The sequence below is a fragment of the Amblyraja radiata genome, chromosome 26, assembly GCF_010909765.2.
Source record: "Amblyraja radiata isolate CabotCenter1 chromosome 26, sAmbRad1.1.pri, whole genome shotgun sequence".
Taxonomy (NCBI): domain Eukaryota; kingdom Metazoa; phylum Chordata; class Chondrichthyes; order Rajiformes; family Rajidae; genus Amblyraja; species Amblyraja radiata.
The window spans coordinates 17,888,466-17,905,278 of NC_045981.1; the positions used below are offsets into that span (position 1 = coordinate 17,888,466).

Consider the following 16,813-nt stretch of genomic DNA (forward strand, 5'->3'; position numbering starts at 1 on the left):
AAGATAGACACAAAATGCTGGAGTAACTCAGCGGAACAAGCAGCATCTATGGATAGAAGGAATGGGTGACATTTCAGATCGAGGCCCTTCAAGAAAGGGGGAGGTAATGCGACAAGTGTAGCATTTCTTGCGGTTGCAAGGGAAAGTGCCAGGAGAGGGGGTAGTACGGATGGGAAAGGCTGTACAGTTTTATGTTCTATTAAACCACTTGGCAGATCTTTACCCTCTCACTCAGTCTTTCTATAATCTCTGTTCCATTCCCACACTAGAGCACCAAACTGAATATCACCTGGTGACCGTGGTATGGGAACATTTGCTACTTACACGAATAACAATCAGCACTCAGATCTTGGAATGGAGAAGTGCTCCACCTAGCGTCAACAATGTGAATAGCCTTTTGTTCCAATGAATCCACACGTAACAATGTGGACATTGTAGACTGCAAATGCTGGTTTACTAAAGAAAGGACAAAGTGCTGGAGTAAAAAAGTGCTTGACCGCTGACTTACTCCAGGACGATGTGGAACCTTTTACAACATAGAGGCCAAATATGTATCGGGAAACGAGTGTGTTCAGAATGCACCTCCAGGACGCACCTCCAGAACCCTCTGAAGAAGGGTTTCGGCCCGAAACGTCGCCTATTTCCTTCGCTCCATAGATGCTGCTGCACCCGCTGAGTTTCCCCAGCAATTTTGTGTGTTCAGAATGCAAATGAGACCCTCAGCTTCCAGTTGCCCGTCACTTCACTTCATTGCTCAACATCTCCAGTGATCTCTGTGCCCTTAGACTTGCACATTTTCCAGTGAAGCTCATTATGAGATGAAAGAAAAGCATTTAATTTACCAGCAAATGTAAATTATACTCTTCTCCACTCAACACTGGGTTCAAATGTTGGATCATTCTTCGTTCCTCCATCTATACCTTCTCTTGTCACTTTTGTGGGGAAGAGATCAATTACCATTTCATTTTGACTTGCATAATGCTACCATTTGTCATCCCACAATCATGTATATACTTTCCCCTATCTTTCCTCCTCTCCTCTGCCATTCTCTACTGTGACTTGAAAATGGTACCAAACATGGCAATTCCTGTACACTGCCTCAGCGTATTATTTCTAAACACTGGTTGTTTAATCTAAGATGTTCTTATGCATATTAATACTTTGTGTAAGAAGGAACTGCAGATGCTGGTTTATATCGAAGATAGACACAAAATGCTGGAGTAACTCAGCGGGACAGGCACCATCTCTGGATAGAAGAATGGGTGACGTTTCGAGATGAGACCCTTCAAAGAAGAAGAATGTCACCCATTCTTCTATCCAGAGATGATGCCTGTCCCGTTCCAGCATTTTGTGTCTACCTTCTTTATACTAATACTTTTACCGAACCATATGCAAAAAAGAGTTTCACCGTACCTTGGTGCATCTGACAATAAAGTACCATTGAACTATTGAACATTTTAAGTCCTCTTTACCTTTGGCCTTTCCCATTCCCAATCAACTTCCAAGTTAACTTTCTCTGTTCACGGATGCTGCCTGACCTGCTGCTTATCTCCAAGGTTTTTTGATTTCATCCAAAGAGTATTATCTCATCAATGCACTTCATATGTTTTCTACAAGAGTTACAAACAGGGCTTCAAGAGTTGCAAAAGATATAGCAGGAAACGGCAGGAAAGTCACTGTAATTGAGAGATTTTTTATATGAATAAATTAGACTATATAGAAGAATTACGAGTGGCATAGATAAGGTAGATAGTCAGAACCTTTATCCCCACGGTGGAATTGTTCAACATTAGAGGGCATAGCTATAAAGTGAGAGGGGAAACTTTTAATGGAGATGTGCAGAGCTTTTTTTTACACAGAGAGTGGTGGAGGCCTGGAACCCATTGCCAGGGGTGGTGGTGGAGGCTGATACGATAGTGGCATTTAGGAGGCTTTTAGATAGGCACATGGACGTGCAGGGAATAGAAGGATATGGATCAAGTATAGGGAGATGAGATCAGTTTAACATGGCATCATGTTTAGCATTAACATTGTGGGCCGAAGGGCCTGTTCCTGTGCTGTACATTTCTATGTTCTATGTTCATAATTGATTTTTGCAGTCTGGATTATGGGAGCGTGTGCATTATACAGTTGTCCTCTGCTTCTGACCAGCAGTTTAAAGCAGGAAACAGGTTATAGCCTCCACAAGAGGCTGTAGTGGAGCCTGTGGGAATAGAGAGTTTGGATGTGAAATATTCTCTACTTCATTTAAGGGTTTCATTTTTGCAAAAAGACCAGAGATAAGACATTCCCAGTTTGAGAAACTATTTGCACTATCGACAGGTCACAGGAAACATAGTTCAAGATTCTTAGAAACATGGGAAAATCGTGCATATTGTTCCAAGCTGGGTTATTGAGTCTGTGCCTAATTATCCAAAGTGCCTATTATCTTCACTAGGTTTATAATCACACTGGTGTAAATCTTGAACTTCCCGAGATCACTGTTGCCATTCCTCCATCAGATTGACTGCAGCAGCAGTTCATCATCTCCTTCTCAAACATAAACAAACAATGGGTTGGAAATGTTGGCCTTGTTTACGACGCCCATAGCCTCTAAATGAATAAATAAAAGCACTGTTAAAAGATGCCACCACTATAGAACAGTGGGCTGATACGGTGCACAGCGGTAGAGTTGCTGCCTCACACACACCAGATAATCCTGACTATGAGTGCTCTCTGTACGGAGTTTGTACCTTCTCCCTGGGACCGTGTGGGTTTTCTCCGGGTGCTCCCGTTTCCTCCCTCATTCCAAAGAAGTGCAGGTTTGTAGGTTAATTGGCTTGTGTAAATTGTCCCGAGTATGTTGGATAGTACTAGTGTACGGGTGATCGTTAGTCGGCACGGACTCAATGGCCAAAGGGTCTGTTTCCACGCTGTATCTTTAAACTGGACTAAACTAAACTAAACTACAACGTGACATTTAAAAGATGCCATCACTATAGAAAAATACCTTGTACAGTACGCATTTTGTATCTCACGTATCTTAGAAAAAAGACCTCATGAAATATTTAAACTTCCCCTGTTCAACAGGAGAGGTGTCAAATTCACCTGGGTTCCTCTATCAGCAACTATCACTATGTACACAGGTCTGGTTGCAGAGTGAATGTTCCCCAATCTTGATCGGCAAGCACCGCAGCCTCAACCTGTAACAAAGGCTTTCAGTGTCTTATAGACTGAATTGTGTTAAATTTCACATCAGTCAAACCTTTAACCTTCAGAAATGGGAATGGATATATCTGGGTTTTATGCCTAAAATGCACACATCCCAGGAATAGTTGAGACTGGTGAACCACCTATCATGTTTCAGTCAACAGAGAGAATATCATATTAACCTTGGCTGCAGGTTAATATGATATTGGGTTATATTATGGCCAATAATGAGACCCAATATCATATTATCGGATGATATAATCCGTGGGTTAAGGGCCAACACTTGATTCCACTGAGCTGCTTTGGTGCTTGAACAAGTGTTGAGATGCAATCAAGCAGTTAATCCTGAATACCATAATCATGTTGTGTGGATGGTGGTTTATATCGAAGATAGACATAAAGTGCTGGAGTAACTCAGCGGGTCAGGCAGCATCTTCTAGAGAAAAAGGATGGGTGACGTTTTGTTTCGGGATCCTTCTTCAGACTGAAAGTAGGGGGGAGGAAATTGGAGGTAAGAGAAGGCCGGAACAAAGCAGGGCCAGCAACAGATGACCAAGGGCGGGTGGAGACAATAATGGCCCATTGTTGGCTGGGGAAGAGTTGATAAACGAAGGGATACAAGGATGTGAACTGTGGAACTAGTAGGATGACTAGGGTAGCGGAGGCGGGAGAAGGGGAAAGAGGGAATGCAGGGGTCACTTAAAGTTAAAGAAATCTTGTAGTATTCAAGAAATCTGTTGAGAATTCGCTAGAATTCAAGAAATTAGAGAAATTTACGATGGCGCAGCAGTAGAGTTGCTGCCTTTCAGTACCAGAGTCCCAGAATTGATCCTGACTATGGGTGATTGTCTGTACGGAGTTTGCATGTTTTCCCCGTGTCCTGTGTCGGTTTTCTCCGGGATCTTGGTTTCCACCCACACTCCAAAGATGTACAGGTTTGTAGGTTAATCGGCTCAGTATGGTTATAAATTGTCCCTCTTGAATGCGGAATAGTGTTAGTGTACGGTGGGCTAAAGGGCCAGCTTCTGCACTGTACCCTTAAACTCAACATTTTGTTTCTTCTCCAGGTTTCCCTCAAAATATTACAAACAATCAACTGACAACTGAGAGGCAACCTTTGAGCTGGCACACAAGACTACAAAGCACGTCAATGAGAAACAACTAATATATTGCATGCATTAAAGAGGCAGTATTCTCTTTCACTCTTTTTGGACTATGCAGGCATTCTTCCCTTCAGCCCAATCCCCAATGAAGGCCATGTGGAGCTGGGGCGAATGGGATGTTTTGTGCTATGGATTCTTGCTCACATTGGGCCCTGCCTGGTCCACATGTGATGTGCAATAACGGACAAGAGCTTCCTTGCCTTTTCTACACCTCTCCACGGTCAACCCAACTTGCGACAGTCTCACAATATACGGAGAGGAGCGACCCTCAGACTGGGGACTCTGGATAAGAGAGACATTTTGTTTAGTTTCTAAGCTTTCATTTTGCTGGTAAGGGGCTTACGGTTCACACTGAAGATCTGTAACAAAATAACTGCAAACAGATATATAATAAAGCAAAAAAAAATAAAATGTTTTGGTCTGGCCTTAATTTCTGCAAAGTAAGTCTAAGTGATTGTTGAATGAATAATCAAAGCAAGTGATAATGAAGGTATCCCGAGTATGAACAGATAAAATATTCAGGTCACTCTCCTAGATGCTAATATTGAACCGGGAACCTCTAAGGTATCTGTGCTTCTCCAATTCTGGCCTCGATCATTTCCCATTTTAATTGCTCTATCTTCAGTAGCAGTGCCTTCAGCTACCAAAGTCCTACATTTGGGGGATTTTGCTCCCTAAACTGCTCTGCCTCTCTATTTCCCTTGCAGGTGTTCCTACGTCTATTAATTGGGGTAGCAATGAGGATTTCCATCAACTTTTCCACCCTGCAGGAAACTGAAAACATTTGCGCCAACCTTATTCAGCATTCCTTTTACACACAGTTAACCATGGAGAAATATACTTCAGATAGACACAAAGTGCTGGAGTAACTCAGCGGGTCAGGCAGCATCTCTGGAGAAAAAGAACGGGTTGCGTTTCTGGTCTGGAACCTTCTTAAGACTAGCAATATGAAGAAGGGTCCCGACCCAAAACATCACTCGTCCTTTCGCTCCAGAGATGCTGCATGACCCGCTGCGTTACTCCGGCACTTTGTGTCTAACTTTTGTGTGAACTATCATCTGCAGTTCCTTGTTTCTACAGAAATGTACTTCAATGGGATAAAGATCAATTGACGTAGCATCAACATTGATGAGATAGATTTCAAACGATACTGATTAGACATTGAAAGAAATTCAAATCAACAAAAATGATTCCCGGAGACAATAAAAATCAGTGAATAAAAGATTATTTTTAATTCCCCCATAAGAGATAGATATCTTCCTACAAACTAAAGACCATTTTCTTCACTAAAAACAAATAGTACATTTTCAATGCAGAAAATGCTGAATCATTATTTTATATTATAATTATAACTTATATTTTACAAGCTTCCCTGTTACAGGGTGAATAGTCAGTGTTTTTCACCTGATGAAGACAAATGGTGCTGATGAGGAGAAAAGTAACACTTGTTTATCCAGTCCGTAGGAAGGGTCCCGAAACGAGATGCTGCCTGACCTGCTGAGTGCCTCCGGCACTTTGTGTTTTTGCTCGCGATTCCAGCATCTGCAGTTCCTTGTGCCTCTGCCTTTCACCCTATGGTCGCAATGGTCATGACCTGGCTGTGTGTGTGTAGGTTGGTCCCATCTACCTACATAAACTCTGCACTGAAATAAGTCTGGTTGCCATGACAATGAGATGCAGACCAGTGTCAGTGAGTTCTCAACCATAGTCACTCCACTCCTTCATTATGAATACACATCCAAAGCATTTAGTGTAGACATATTTAAAAAATAAATGAAATATCTTTTCACCAATAGGTAAAAACTACCACAAAATCTTGGGATATCTGGTAAAAATATTAGCAATTGGATTTAGGTGCGGCACAGTGGTGCAGCAGTAGAGTTGCTGCCTTACAGCACCAGGGACCCGGGTTCGATCCTGACAACGGGTGCTCTCTGTGCAGAGTTTTTAATTTCCTGTGCTGTTCTTTTCTATGTTCTGTGTAAAGGTTCAATGTTCTGTGAACAACGTCAAGCTTCTATGCTTCAGATGGAGTCCATGAAATTTGCTGCTTCAGCTCCCCGTGGTCCAATGTTGGCAATTCAGCAGAAAGGTTTATGCATTGCCAACTTGCACTGGTGCCTATCAATTCAATCATTCAGCCGCAGTCACTGCCCTGCCCATCCCCAGGCCCACTGCTGCTGGCTGCATACAGATGCTTGGCCTGTGGGTAGGTGCTAACTACATATCGAGCTCAGGCATGGGTACAACTTGTGGTGCAGGTGTTGCGGAACAGAGGAGTATTCTTCAAGACCATATTCTACCTCTCGGAACAATTCAGCCGAGAGTGGTATTGACAATCGGAAAGACAAAAAGAGTTGTGTATCGGGGAAAACTGTGGCCTGCTAATTAGGGAGCGAGAGGACTGTGGTGTGCTTGGTTTATGTCCTGCCCTGTTTTGACTTCTGGTCGAAGTTCAGATTGGCTGGGATTGAGAATCCAAGCAGAGCTTGGTCACTTTCAGTCAGAGCAGATATGTAGTATCAGGAGTCAGAAAATCAAAATTAAATATCACCTATTCTGGACATTGATGAGGAGAAATTTCTTCTGTAAACTTGTCCAAAGCACAGTCATAGGGTCATAGAGTCAAAGAGCATGAAAACAGGCCCTTCAGCCCAACTTGCATATGATGACCAACATGGCCCATCTCCAATAGTCCCATCTACCTACATTTGGCCCATATCCCTCTAAACCTGTCCTATCCATGTACCTGTCTAAATGTTTCTTAAACGTTGTGATAGTACCTGCCTCAACTACCTCCCCCGGCAGCTCATTCCAAATACCTACCACCATTGGTGTAAAAACGTTTCCACTCAGGTTCCTATTAAATCTTTCCTCCCTCACCTGAAACCTATGATTCTTGATTCCCATACTCTGGGTATAAGACACAGTTTTTGTGGTACAGTGGCGCAGTGGTGAAGACAAAGTCAAGCCCGAAGGTGCAGTGAAATGAATTTGCCGAGATTTGCCTAGTGTTGCTGCCTTCAGCGCCAGAGACCCCAGTTCGTTACCGACTACGGGTGCTGTCCATACGGTGTTTGCATGTTCTCCCCGTGACCACGTGGGTTTTCTCTGGGTGCTCCTGTTTCCTCCCATACTCAAAAGATGTACAAGTTTGTAGGTTAATTGGCTTCGGTAAAATTGTAATTTGTCACTCGTGTGTACAATAGTGGTGATTGCTGGTCGGCCCTGACTCGGTAGGCCAAAGGGCCTGTTTCCACATTGTATCTCTAAAGTCACATTCCTCTCAGGATCTTATACCTTCTATAAGATCACCCCTCAATCTCCTGCACTCCAAGGAATAAAGTCCAAGCCTGCTTAACCTATCCCTATAGCTCCGGCCCTCGAGTCCTGGCAACATCCTCATAACATCAGAGCATACACATCTCTCTAGGATGTTTCCTCACCCAACTCCAGTTTATAGATTTGTAACTGGACACGTGTTACAGCCTCAGGGATGGAATTAAAGCTGGTGCCCTAGCAATGATACTGATATGCCAAGTTTAGCAGGGAGGTCCATGCCCCATCTGGTTGGGCGTGACTGGCAGTGGGACTCGTAGACGCTGCAGAACGCAACATTTAACCTATGAACTGGGGCTCCACCTACTGGTTGAGGCGAGAAAGGAAATAACGCAGAAAAAACCCTGGAAATTCAGATGACTCAGCAACTGGACGGGGCCAGTCACCAGTTAGTATATCTTCAGCATAGGCTTAAAGTGGCACGAGGTGTAATGCAAATGCTAAGACATCAACTGAGAGTTTGTTTCTCAAGGGCGTTCCATCCTCAATCAAGTCGCAGTTCTTGCTTTTATACGTAACTCCCTTCCCTTGACGTTGGTGGCCTGTCACCTGGAGAGCACGCTGCTATTGAAGTCCATGACGTCAAACGCATCTCCCACATCGTCTGTGACCACGTCGGCTCCACCGTGCTGTTGCACGCATTCCCACACTGTCCTCAGTATTGAGCGCAGGCGTCTGTCGAGAGCGAGCAGGTGAGGCTCAGTCAGCACCGGGCTGAGAACGTCAAGTAGCAGGGACTCCCGCATTACATCACTGAGTTGATACCCCGGCTGTGACAGAAGCTCCAAGCGCAAGAGGGTCGACTTCTTTATTCTGTAAAACAGACAATTCAACAATCAGGGTCCCCAGTTGGAAGATAAAGGCATCGATTTGATGGCGAGAACAATTGTAAGGTTTGCAGCAAAAAAGGAGATGGGAAGAAATAGTTTTAGCCAGAGGGCGGTGAATCTGTGGAATTCATTGACACGGGTGACTGTGGAGGCCAAATCAATGGATATTTTTAAGGTGGAGATTGACAAATTCTTGAGTAGTACGTGTGTCAGGGGTTATGGGGAGAAGGCAAGTGCATTGGGTTGAGAGGGAATGATGGATCAGCCATGATTGAATGGTGGAGTATACATGATGGGCCGAATGGCGTCATTCTGCTCCTTGAATTTATGAACATATGGAAACTATTATCAAGTAAATACAGTAGGAGAGTCATATCCACCATCTGTACTTGCGCAGTTAAATACAGAAGTCTGGACATTATTGGCTGAATTTCATTAATCCTATACAAGCCATTGTATCAAAGTGCAGGATTTGACATTCAAACACTTGATGAGTTTTAACTGCTGGACTAATCTATTAGTTTAGTTTAGAGATACAGCATGGAAACAGGCCCTTCAGCTCACCGAGACCAGGCTGACCATCAATCACCTGTTCACACTAATTCTATGTTATCCCACTTTCCCATCCTCTCACTACACACTAGGGGCAATTTATCTACAAAACCACACACCTTTGGCATGAGGGGGGAAGCCCACGCAGCTCAGAGCCAGGGTTTCTGGCGCTGTGAGACGGTACCCGGACGTGGCGTCGAAGAACGAGAAGCCGAAGCAAAGAAGTTGAAGCCAAAAAGCCAAATGGAAACAAAGCCGAAACGCCAACAAACCGAAAGGGCGAGACACCTAAAAGCCAACTAACCGAAAGGCTGCGTCACCTAAAAGCAAACTCACCGAATGCCGCTCGCCGAAAAGTCAAATAACGGACATGACGTCGCCGGGGGATGGAACTTGTCAGCGATTGTTCCAGACCCCCGCGTCCATCGCATAACTGGCTGGTGGAGACGGGAGGGTGGGGGCTATTTTCCCACACAAGCCATTATTTGACTTTTAGGCAGAGCAGCCATTCGGTTAGTTTGCTTTTAGGCGTCCCGCCTTTTCGGTTATTTGGCGTTTCGGCTTTGTTTCCATTCGGCTATTTGGCTTCGACTTCTTTGCTTCGGCTTCTCGTCCTTTGACACCACGTCCGCACATGCTGTGAGACAGCAGCTCTACCCACTGCATCACTGGACCGCCCACAAAGGCATGTTGTTTGAGTTTATCCATTCATTGTCTTAATAAGACCAAAGCACCATATCTAACAGTATAACACCGTGTCTTTACAGACCCTTAATCTATCCGAAACGTCACCTATTCCTTTACTCCGCAACTGACCCGCTGAGTTGCTCCAGCAATTTGTGTCTATCTTCGGTGTAAACCAACACCTGCAGTGCCTTCCTACCCATATAATGCAGACAGACCCGCTGTTAGATCAGACCCAAATTATACCTGATGCATAGACACACCATTTTGACCCAACTCCCCTCATTTATATAATATATGTGGTTTTACCTGCAGCACTGAATGAGGGGGGCGAGGATGGAGAGGTCATCGTGTGAGTGTTTCCCAAACCTAACAAAAATAAGGAAATGTGTTACAGGCTGCCGTGCCAAAGTTGGCAGATGTTATCCAGATGTACTGACTGACATGAAGTGGTCAGAAATGATTTGGTACAGGTCCACCACCGATTTTCCGGCACCCTTGGTTCCAGATCCTTGCCAAATTTTACGTTTCTCCAGATCAACAGAGGTAATGGTCTGGGGGGGGGGGGGGGGCCAAGATACCGGCATGCGAAGTTGGCCATGGTAGTCGGCTATGGGAATGGATCTGCTGGCTCTGATCAGGCCGGAGTTACGGAGTTACGGAGCCGTGGCTGCAGGGGGCAAATTCGACTCGCCCATCAGAGCGGAAGTCCAGATGAGGTCGAGATCGGCCGCCTCAACCGGACTAGGTGCCATATTTTTGGGGCGACTTCGCCGGGGGGGGGGGGGGGGGGGGGGGGGGGGGGAGGGAGGTTGGATGATTTCAAGTGCCCTCTCATAATTTTATCCAGACTAAAGGAGGTGCCAGACCACCAGTTGCCAAAGAATGGGTGGTGGACATGTATTAACAGGCAGCTCCAATACAAGTTCCTGAGCTTTATTAGATTGACGTGCTGAAATAAGCACACATTTTAATGAACGCTATATCAAACCATGGCTAATCAATTATATGATACTGTCCTGCCTAAACTCATCTGCCGTGACAAGCTTCGTCCATGTTTTTGTCCCTCTTGACTTAACTAGCCGGCCTTCCATTCTTCACTCTGGACAAGTTTTAAACCATTCAAGACTCTCCTGTCCACATCTTAACGTGTAGCATTCTCTTCAGCCATCACTCCTGTCCTTGGTAGCTCATATGGGCTCCTGGTCCACCAGTGCCTTGGTTTTGAAATGAATATCCTGCTTTTCAAATTTTTTAATGGTCTCATCTCCCCCTTGATCTGCAACCGCTAACAATCCTTAGAGTTACTCGTGCTCCTTCAATTCTGGTTTCTGAGGCACCTCCAATTTTAATTAGGCCTCGTAGCGGTGCCTTGAGTTGAGGCCTGAAATCTAAAATTCTTGCAAAAACTCTCTCTTTGAAGACCCTTCCTTAAAACCTTCCTCTGATGAACCTTTTTATAATCTGCCCTAATATTTTCATATGTGAGCAGGTGTCAAATCTTGATGGAAGATGCACCTGGGAAGAGCCTTAAAACATTTTGCCACAGTGAAGGTGCAAGATAAATATAGAGTTGTGGCTTGAAATGGAAGGTAGCTTTGCGACAGGCTGGACCCAACAAAAGTAAATGCAGCAGTGCAGATTTGAAATAAGTCTTTGTGTCTCTAATACTCAGTGTCTTTCTTTAATTCTGGGGGTTCTCTTGCTTGTTGAAGGTAAACAGGAAGTTCCAGGGGAGCAAAAAGAACATTTGTTTTCCACCTAAGCTTCTTTGCAAGGTGGGTGATAGGTGGGTGATAGGTGCCTGGCATATGTTGCCGGGGTGGTGGTGGTGGTGGTGGTGGTGGTGGAGGAAGTTGCGATTGTGGCATTCAAGACTTTTGGGCAGCCACGTGGATGTGAGGGGTATGGATCAGGCAGATGAGATTAGTTTGGCTTGGCATCATATTCACAACAGACATTGTGGGTCGAAGGGCCTGTTTCTATGCTGTGCTTCCTATGTTCTCCAAATCAGAGCAACAAAACCTGGAGAGTAATCAGTGATATAGTAATCCTTGGTTGTGATCTTGCACAGTTATCTTACTTAGTTTTGTTTAGAGGTAAAGTCGTGAAACAGGCCCAGTGAGCCCACGCCGACCAATGATCACCTGTTTGCGCTAGTTCTAAGTTATCCCACTTTCGCATCCACTTCATACGCACAATGGGGCAATTTAAAGAGACAAATTAAACTCCAAATCCGTATGTCTTTGGGATATAGGAGGAAACAGGAGCACCTGGAGAAAACCCACAGGGTCACAGGGAGAATGTGCAAACTCTGCATAGACAGCACCCAAGGCCAGGGATTAAATCCATGTCTCTGGCACTGTAAGGAAGCAGCTCTATAAGTTGCGCCAATGTTTGTTCCGCACACAAGGGTATATTGCAAGGGTATGTCACTATTGCTAAAAAGGGTTAAAATATTTTATTATGGAATCGGCACTTATATTATATTAATTGCATTTTATACTCAAAAATAAACAAAGTTTTTACCCTCTGGCATTGTCGAAGTGAATGATATAGCCATCCTTTCCAAACTTTGTGAAGACCTCAAAGTGATGGCGATCCATATTTCCTGGAAGCAAATTTAGAAACATTGACTGAAGGTAATGCAGCTCACCAGAGTTGTCCTTATAGCCCTTAAGATATCCTTTCTTAAAATATTTACTTTGAGCCCTGATGAGCAGTTTAACAAACTTTAACACAATTTGTGATGAAGACAGGATATCATTAATTCGAAATATTCATCACTGAATCTAAAACTAAACCTGCATATCAACAACCGAAATGTGTAGGAAGCTGATGCTAGTGTAAGCTGAAGATAGACACAAAAAGCTGGAGTGACTCAACGGGTCACTCCGGGTGACGTTCCTTTTCTCCAGAGTAACGTTCCTTTTCTCCAGAATTGCTGCCTGACCTGCTGAGTTACTCCAGCTTTTTGTGTCTATCTCCTGTAAATCAGCCCAAGGTGTTTTTCCTTGTTCTTTTCATCCTTCGGCAGTTTCTCTTACAACAATTAAAAAATAATATTCTAGAAATTGGATGGTATACCTTTGCTAGTTTCAGTGCCAAAACGACATCTCCAGGAATGAGATGTGGTGAGTTTAGTTTAGAGATACAGCATAGAAACAGGCCCTTTGGCCCATCGGGTCCACGCTGATCATCGACCACCCATACACACCAGTTCTATGTTATCCCATTTTCTCATCTGATCACTACTTACCGCAAGCAATTTACAGAGGTCAATTAACCAACAAGCTCACACGTCTTTGGGATGTGGGAGGAAACTGGAGCATCCGGAGAAAACCCACACTATCACGGGGAGAATGTGCAAACGCCGCACAGATAGCCCCCTTGGTCAGAATCGAACCCGAATCTCTGGCGCTGTGAAGCAGCAGTTGGCAATACAATTGTCTATTCATTTGTCTGTTTATTAAAATACATACAGTATTCTGAACTTCTTTTGTTGTTTATTATGATAAGATCATAAGTGAAAAGAGCAGAATTAGGCCATTTGGCCCATCGTCTACTCCGCCATTTAATCATGGCTGATCTATCTCTCCCTCCTATCCCCATTCAACTGCCTTCTCCCCATAACCTCTGACACCCGTACTAATCAAGGATCTATCTATCTCTGCCTTAAATATATCCACTGACTTGGCCTCCACAGCCTTCTGTGGCAAAGAATTCCACAGATTCACCACCATGGGTTTTACAGAGTAATTTGTTTACATATATCCGTTGTGCTGCTGTGAGAATTTCTTTGTTCTGTTTTAGGACATATGACACTAAAACACTCTTAACTCTCTCCATCACTCCCCCACCCTAGTCGTCCTGCTCGTTTCACTGTTCACACCCATACATCTCTTCGTGATCACCTCTTCCGCAGCCAACAATGGATCATTGTGGGCTCCACCTTTCCCTGGTCATCAGTGCCGGCTCTGATTTGTTCAGGATTCTTTCATACCTCTACTTTCCCTCTCCCCTGACTCAGTCTGAAGAAGGGTCTCAACCCAAAATATTACCTATTCCTTTTCTCCAGAGAAGCCGTCTGACCCATTGAGTTACTCTGGCATTTTGTGTCTATCTACACAAAGAACATTCCGGGCTCAGTTCCATGTTGTCATTTCTGGGGGAGTGATTACACATGCAAATCTAAGCACAGCTTGTTCCAGCATCAAATATAACCTTTGTAGGTCAGCCACACTTTCCCCAATGCATGAAACCTATCCCCATCGCTTAGATACGTTTTTCCTGTCAAATAGTTACCTGTTAAAAAGTCAAAAATGGCCATATCAATGATGTCCAACAATCTACCGCCTGCATTGTATGGAGGAGTTCTTTTGACCAATTGACAGTAGTTTGGATTGGTTTCCCACCTAAAGGAAAAAAGAGCAAGCAATTAGGATAGTGTTTGAACCTGTCCCCAAAACTAACATTAATCGCCTATCAGAGCCAGTTACTGCGTACAAAACTAGGGGCAAGGAATTGGACCCATTATGCCTCTCTTCATGCACAAATGGGAACTAGTATTTACCCTGGCACAGAGATACATAGCTGGATGCATTTTCACACAAGTGACAACATATTTGAATCTAAGTGGTGGAGTAACTCTGTGCAGATAGGCTGCATCATTCCTGAATGAAGGACATAAAGGCCTACAAACCACTGCCAACAAACCTCCAACCAGCTTAAGTGGGAATGACTGAAAATGTTAAACAGATTTCTCCCTTCCCTCTCCCGAGGCCTCTTGTGTCTGCTGTAGTTTAATGTGGGGGTGAAGGGGCCTGTATATTGTCCTTAGGGTATGTCTGCTATCCCTGAATATGCAGCTAGTAGAGCTGTAGCCTCACATTGCCAGAGACCCCAGTTCGATCCTGCCCGCACGTGGTGTCTGTGTGCAGTCTCCCTGTGACCCGAGTGGGTTTGCTCCGGGTACTGCTGTTTCTTCCCACATCACAAAATAGACGTGCGGGTTTATAGGTTCATTGGCCTCTGCAAATTGCTCCTGGTGTGAAGGGGGTGGTTGAGAAAGTGGGAATGACATAGAACTAGTACGAACAGGCGATCAATGGCCGGCATGGGCACGATGGGCCGAAGAGCCTGTTGCCATGCTATCTCTTTAAACTAAAAGACGTTAGCCCAGCCAAGACAGTTGACAGTAATTGCTGATGTAAACAGCTGACAGTAATTGCTGATCAGCTCATTGTTTTTATTTATTGATCAGTAATATTTCTGATAATGTCATCTTTACCCGAGTGAAATAAAACTTGCTTATTACCCAATGCAAGTCAAATATTTCATGTGCATATTGAAGTAATTGGTAATTAATCAAATTGAAGAGAAAGCTTGCAAGCTGCAACCAATGCACTGAGGTGACAAGAAAAAAGCTGAGCATAAATTCCAGCTTGACTTCATTTTTTACAATCCTCCTGTTACCAGCGCTAACTAAACCTGTTACAGTGCAGCTGCGAACATGTGAAGACTGAGATTCTGCTGTATCTCCCCAAAGAGGAATCAAACACAAAGTAGCTCAAAGGCCTTACTCTGCTTTGTCTGCAAATGTGTAGGACCTGCTCCATGGGTTCTTGATCTGCTCTCGTTGGGCGATGTAGAGGTCGGGCAGGAAGGCAGACACAGACCCTTCCAGCTGCTGTGGTCTCCCACACGCTGCGTACTCCGTCTTACAGGAATACAGACATTTCGAATAGAAACAAACATTGTTCTCTGGCAAAAGAACAGAAACGCCATTTTTATTCATTATCTGGTGTCGTCGAGATCATTACGGCGGTGGGCCACGTGGATCGGGCGCCACTGGGGGCCCCACAGAGGCTGAGCATGTGGATCAGATGCAGCCTGCAGCTGCCGTTCATAAATTCCTAATTTGTAGGAGCAGAATTAGGCCAGTCGGCCCATTAAGTCTACTCCGTAATTTCAATCGTGGCCCATCTATCTTTCACTCTCAACCCCATTCTCCTGCCTTCTCTCCAAAACCTCTGACACACTTACTAATCAAGAATCTGTCAATCTCCGCCTTAGAAATATCCATTGACTTGGCCTCCACAGGTGTCTGTGGCATTGAATTCCACCAGGGGGCGCCGCACGATGGCTGCCTCGCCAACGGTCTGTCTTCGTCTTTTCCCTTCTTTGTGTTTTAGTTTGTTATAAAATGTATGTTTTAGCTTATCTTTAGTTTTTGTGTTTGTGGGTGGGGGAAACTTTAAAAAAAAAATCTCGACGGAGATGAGACTTTTTCCGTGTCGTATCTCCGTCTGCACTGCGGCCTAACATTGTGGAGTTGGCGGCCTCCAACTTCTAGAGCTCTAAAACCGCGGAGCCTGCGGACTTTAACATCTTGGAGTTGCCGATCCCTTTGCCAGGGGTCGGCCTTTGGTGCTCCAACCTGCGGGAGCTGCGGACTTTAGCATTGTGAAGCTCGCGGTCCCTGGCTAGGGACCGGTTTCGTGAACTCCAAGCCGCATGAGTTTCGACCATCCCAATGCGGGAGCTTGGTTGATGGCTGCGGATGGTTCGACTCCCGTGGGAGGAAGGGACGAAAGAAGATGAGGTTTATTGCCTTACATCACAGTGGGGAATGTGGAGGAGCCGCTGTGGTGGATGTTTATGTCAAATCTTTATGTAATTGTGTGCTGTTGCTATTTTGGTATGTCTGTATGACAAACCAAATTCCTCGTATGTTGCAAAACATACTTGGCTAATAAATTACAATTATGATTTTGATTATGAGATTCACCATCCTCTGCCTAAAGAAATTCCCCCCTCATCTTTCTAAAGGTATGTCCTTTTATTCTGAGGCTATGGCCTCTGGTCCTAAATTCTCCCACTGGTGGAAACTGTGGAGGCCAGGGACAGTGGAGAACATCGACTCACCAACCTAATGTCGCCGCCACGATCACAGGCCTTAAGGCCAAGATAAGACACGCTATAGTTTAGAACATAGATATTTGAAGGATACAAGATAGCGTTGGAAGCTTCTGTGTGGAGCTCCAGTATAATCTA

The 16,813-nt window shown here is 44.6% G+C and overlaps 2 protein-coding genes across 5 annotated transcripts in view; one reads left to right on the top strand and one right to left on the bottom strand.

The window, feature by feature from the left end:
• Positions 1 to 4,757, top strand: part of LOC116987985 (platelet-derived growth factor subunit A-like) — a 53,090-nt gene extending 48,333 nt beyond the window's left edge. For all 3 annotated transcript variants that reach the window (XM_033044356.1, XM_033044359.1, XM_033044357.1), the window contains one exon: positions 4,257 to 4,757. In XM_033044356.1, the coding sequence (XP_032900247.1) occupies positions 4,257 to 4,296 (40 nt within the window). In that variant the 3' untranslated portion in view covers positions 4,297 to 4,757. The remainder of the gene's footprint in view (positions 1 to 4,256) is intronic.
• Positions 4,758 to 5,560: 803 nt separating this feature from the next.
• Positions 5,561 to 16,813, bottom strand: part of fam20a (FAM20A golgi associated secretory pathway pseudokinase) — a 45,366-nt gene continuing 34,113 nt past the window's right edge. For both annotated transcript variants that reach the window (XM_033044361.1, XM_033044360.1), the window contains 5 exons: positions 15,340 to 15,520; positions 14,063 to 14,172; positions 12,287 to 12,368; positions 10,067 to 10,126; positions 5,561 to 8,504 (listed from right to left, as the gene is read on the bottom strand). In XM_033044361.1, the coding sequence (XP_032900252.1) occupies positions 8,237 to 8,504; positions 10,067 to 10,126; positions 12,287 to 12,368; positions 14,063 to 14,172; positions 15,340 to 15,520 (701 nt within the window). In that variant the 3' untranslated portion in view covers positions 5,561 to 8,236. The remainder of the gene's footprint in view (positions 8,505 to 10,066; positions 10,127 to 12,286; positions 12,369 to 14,062; positions 14,173 to 15,339; positions 15,521 to 16,813) is intronic.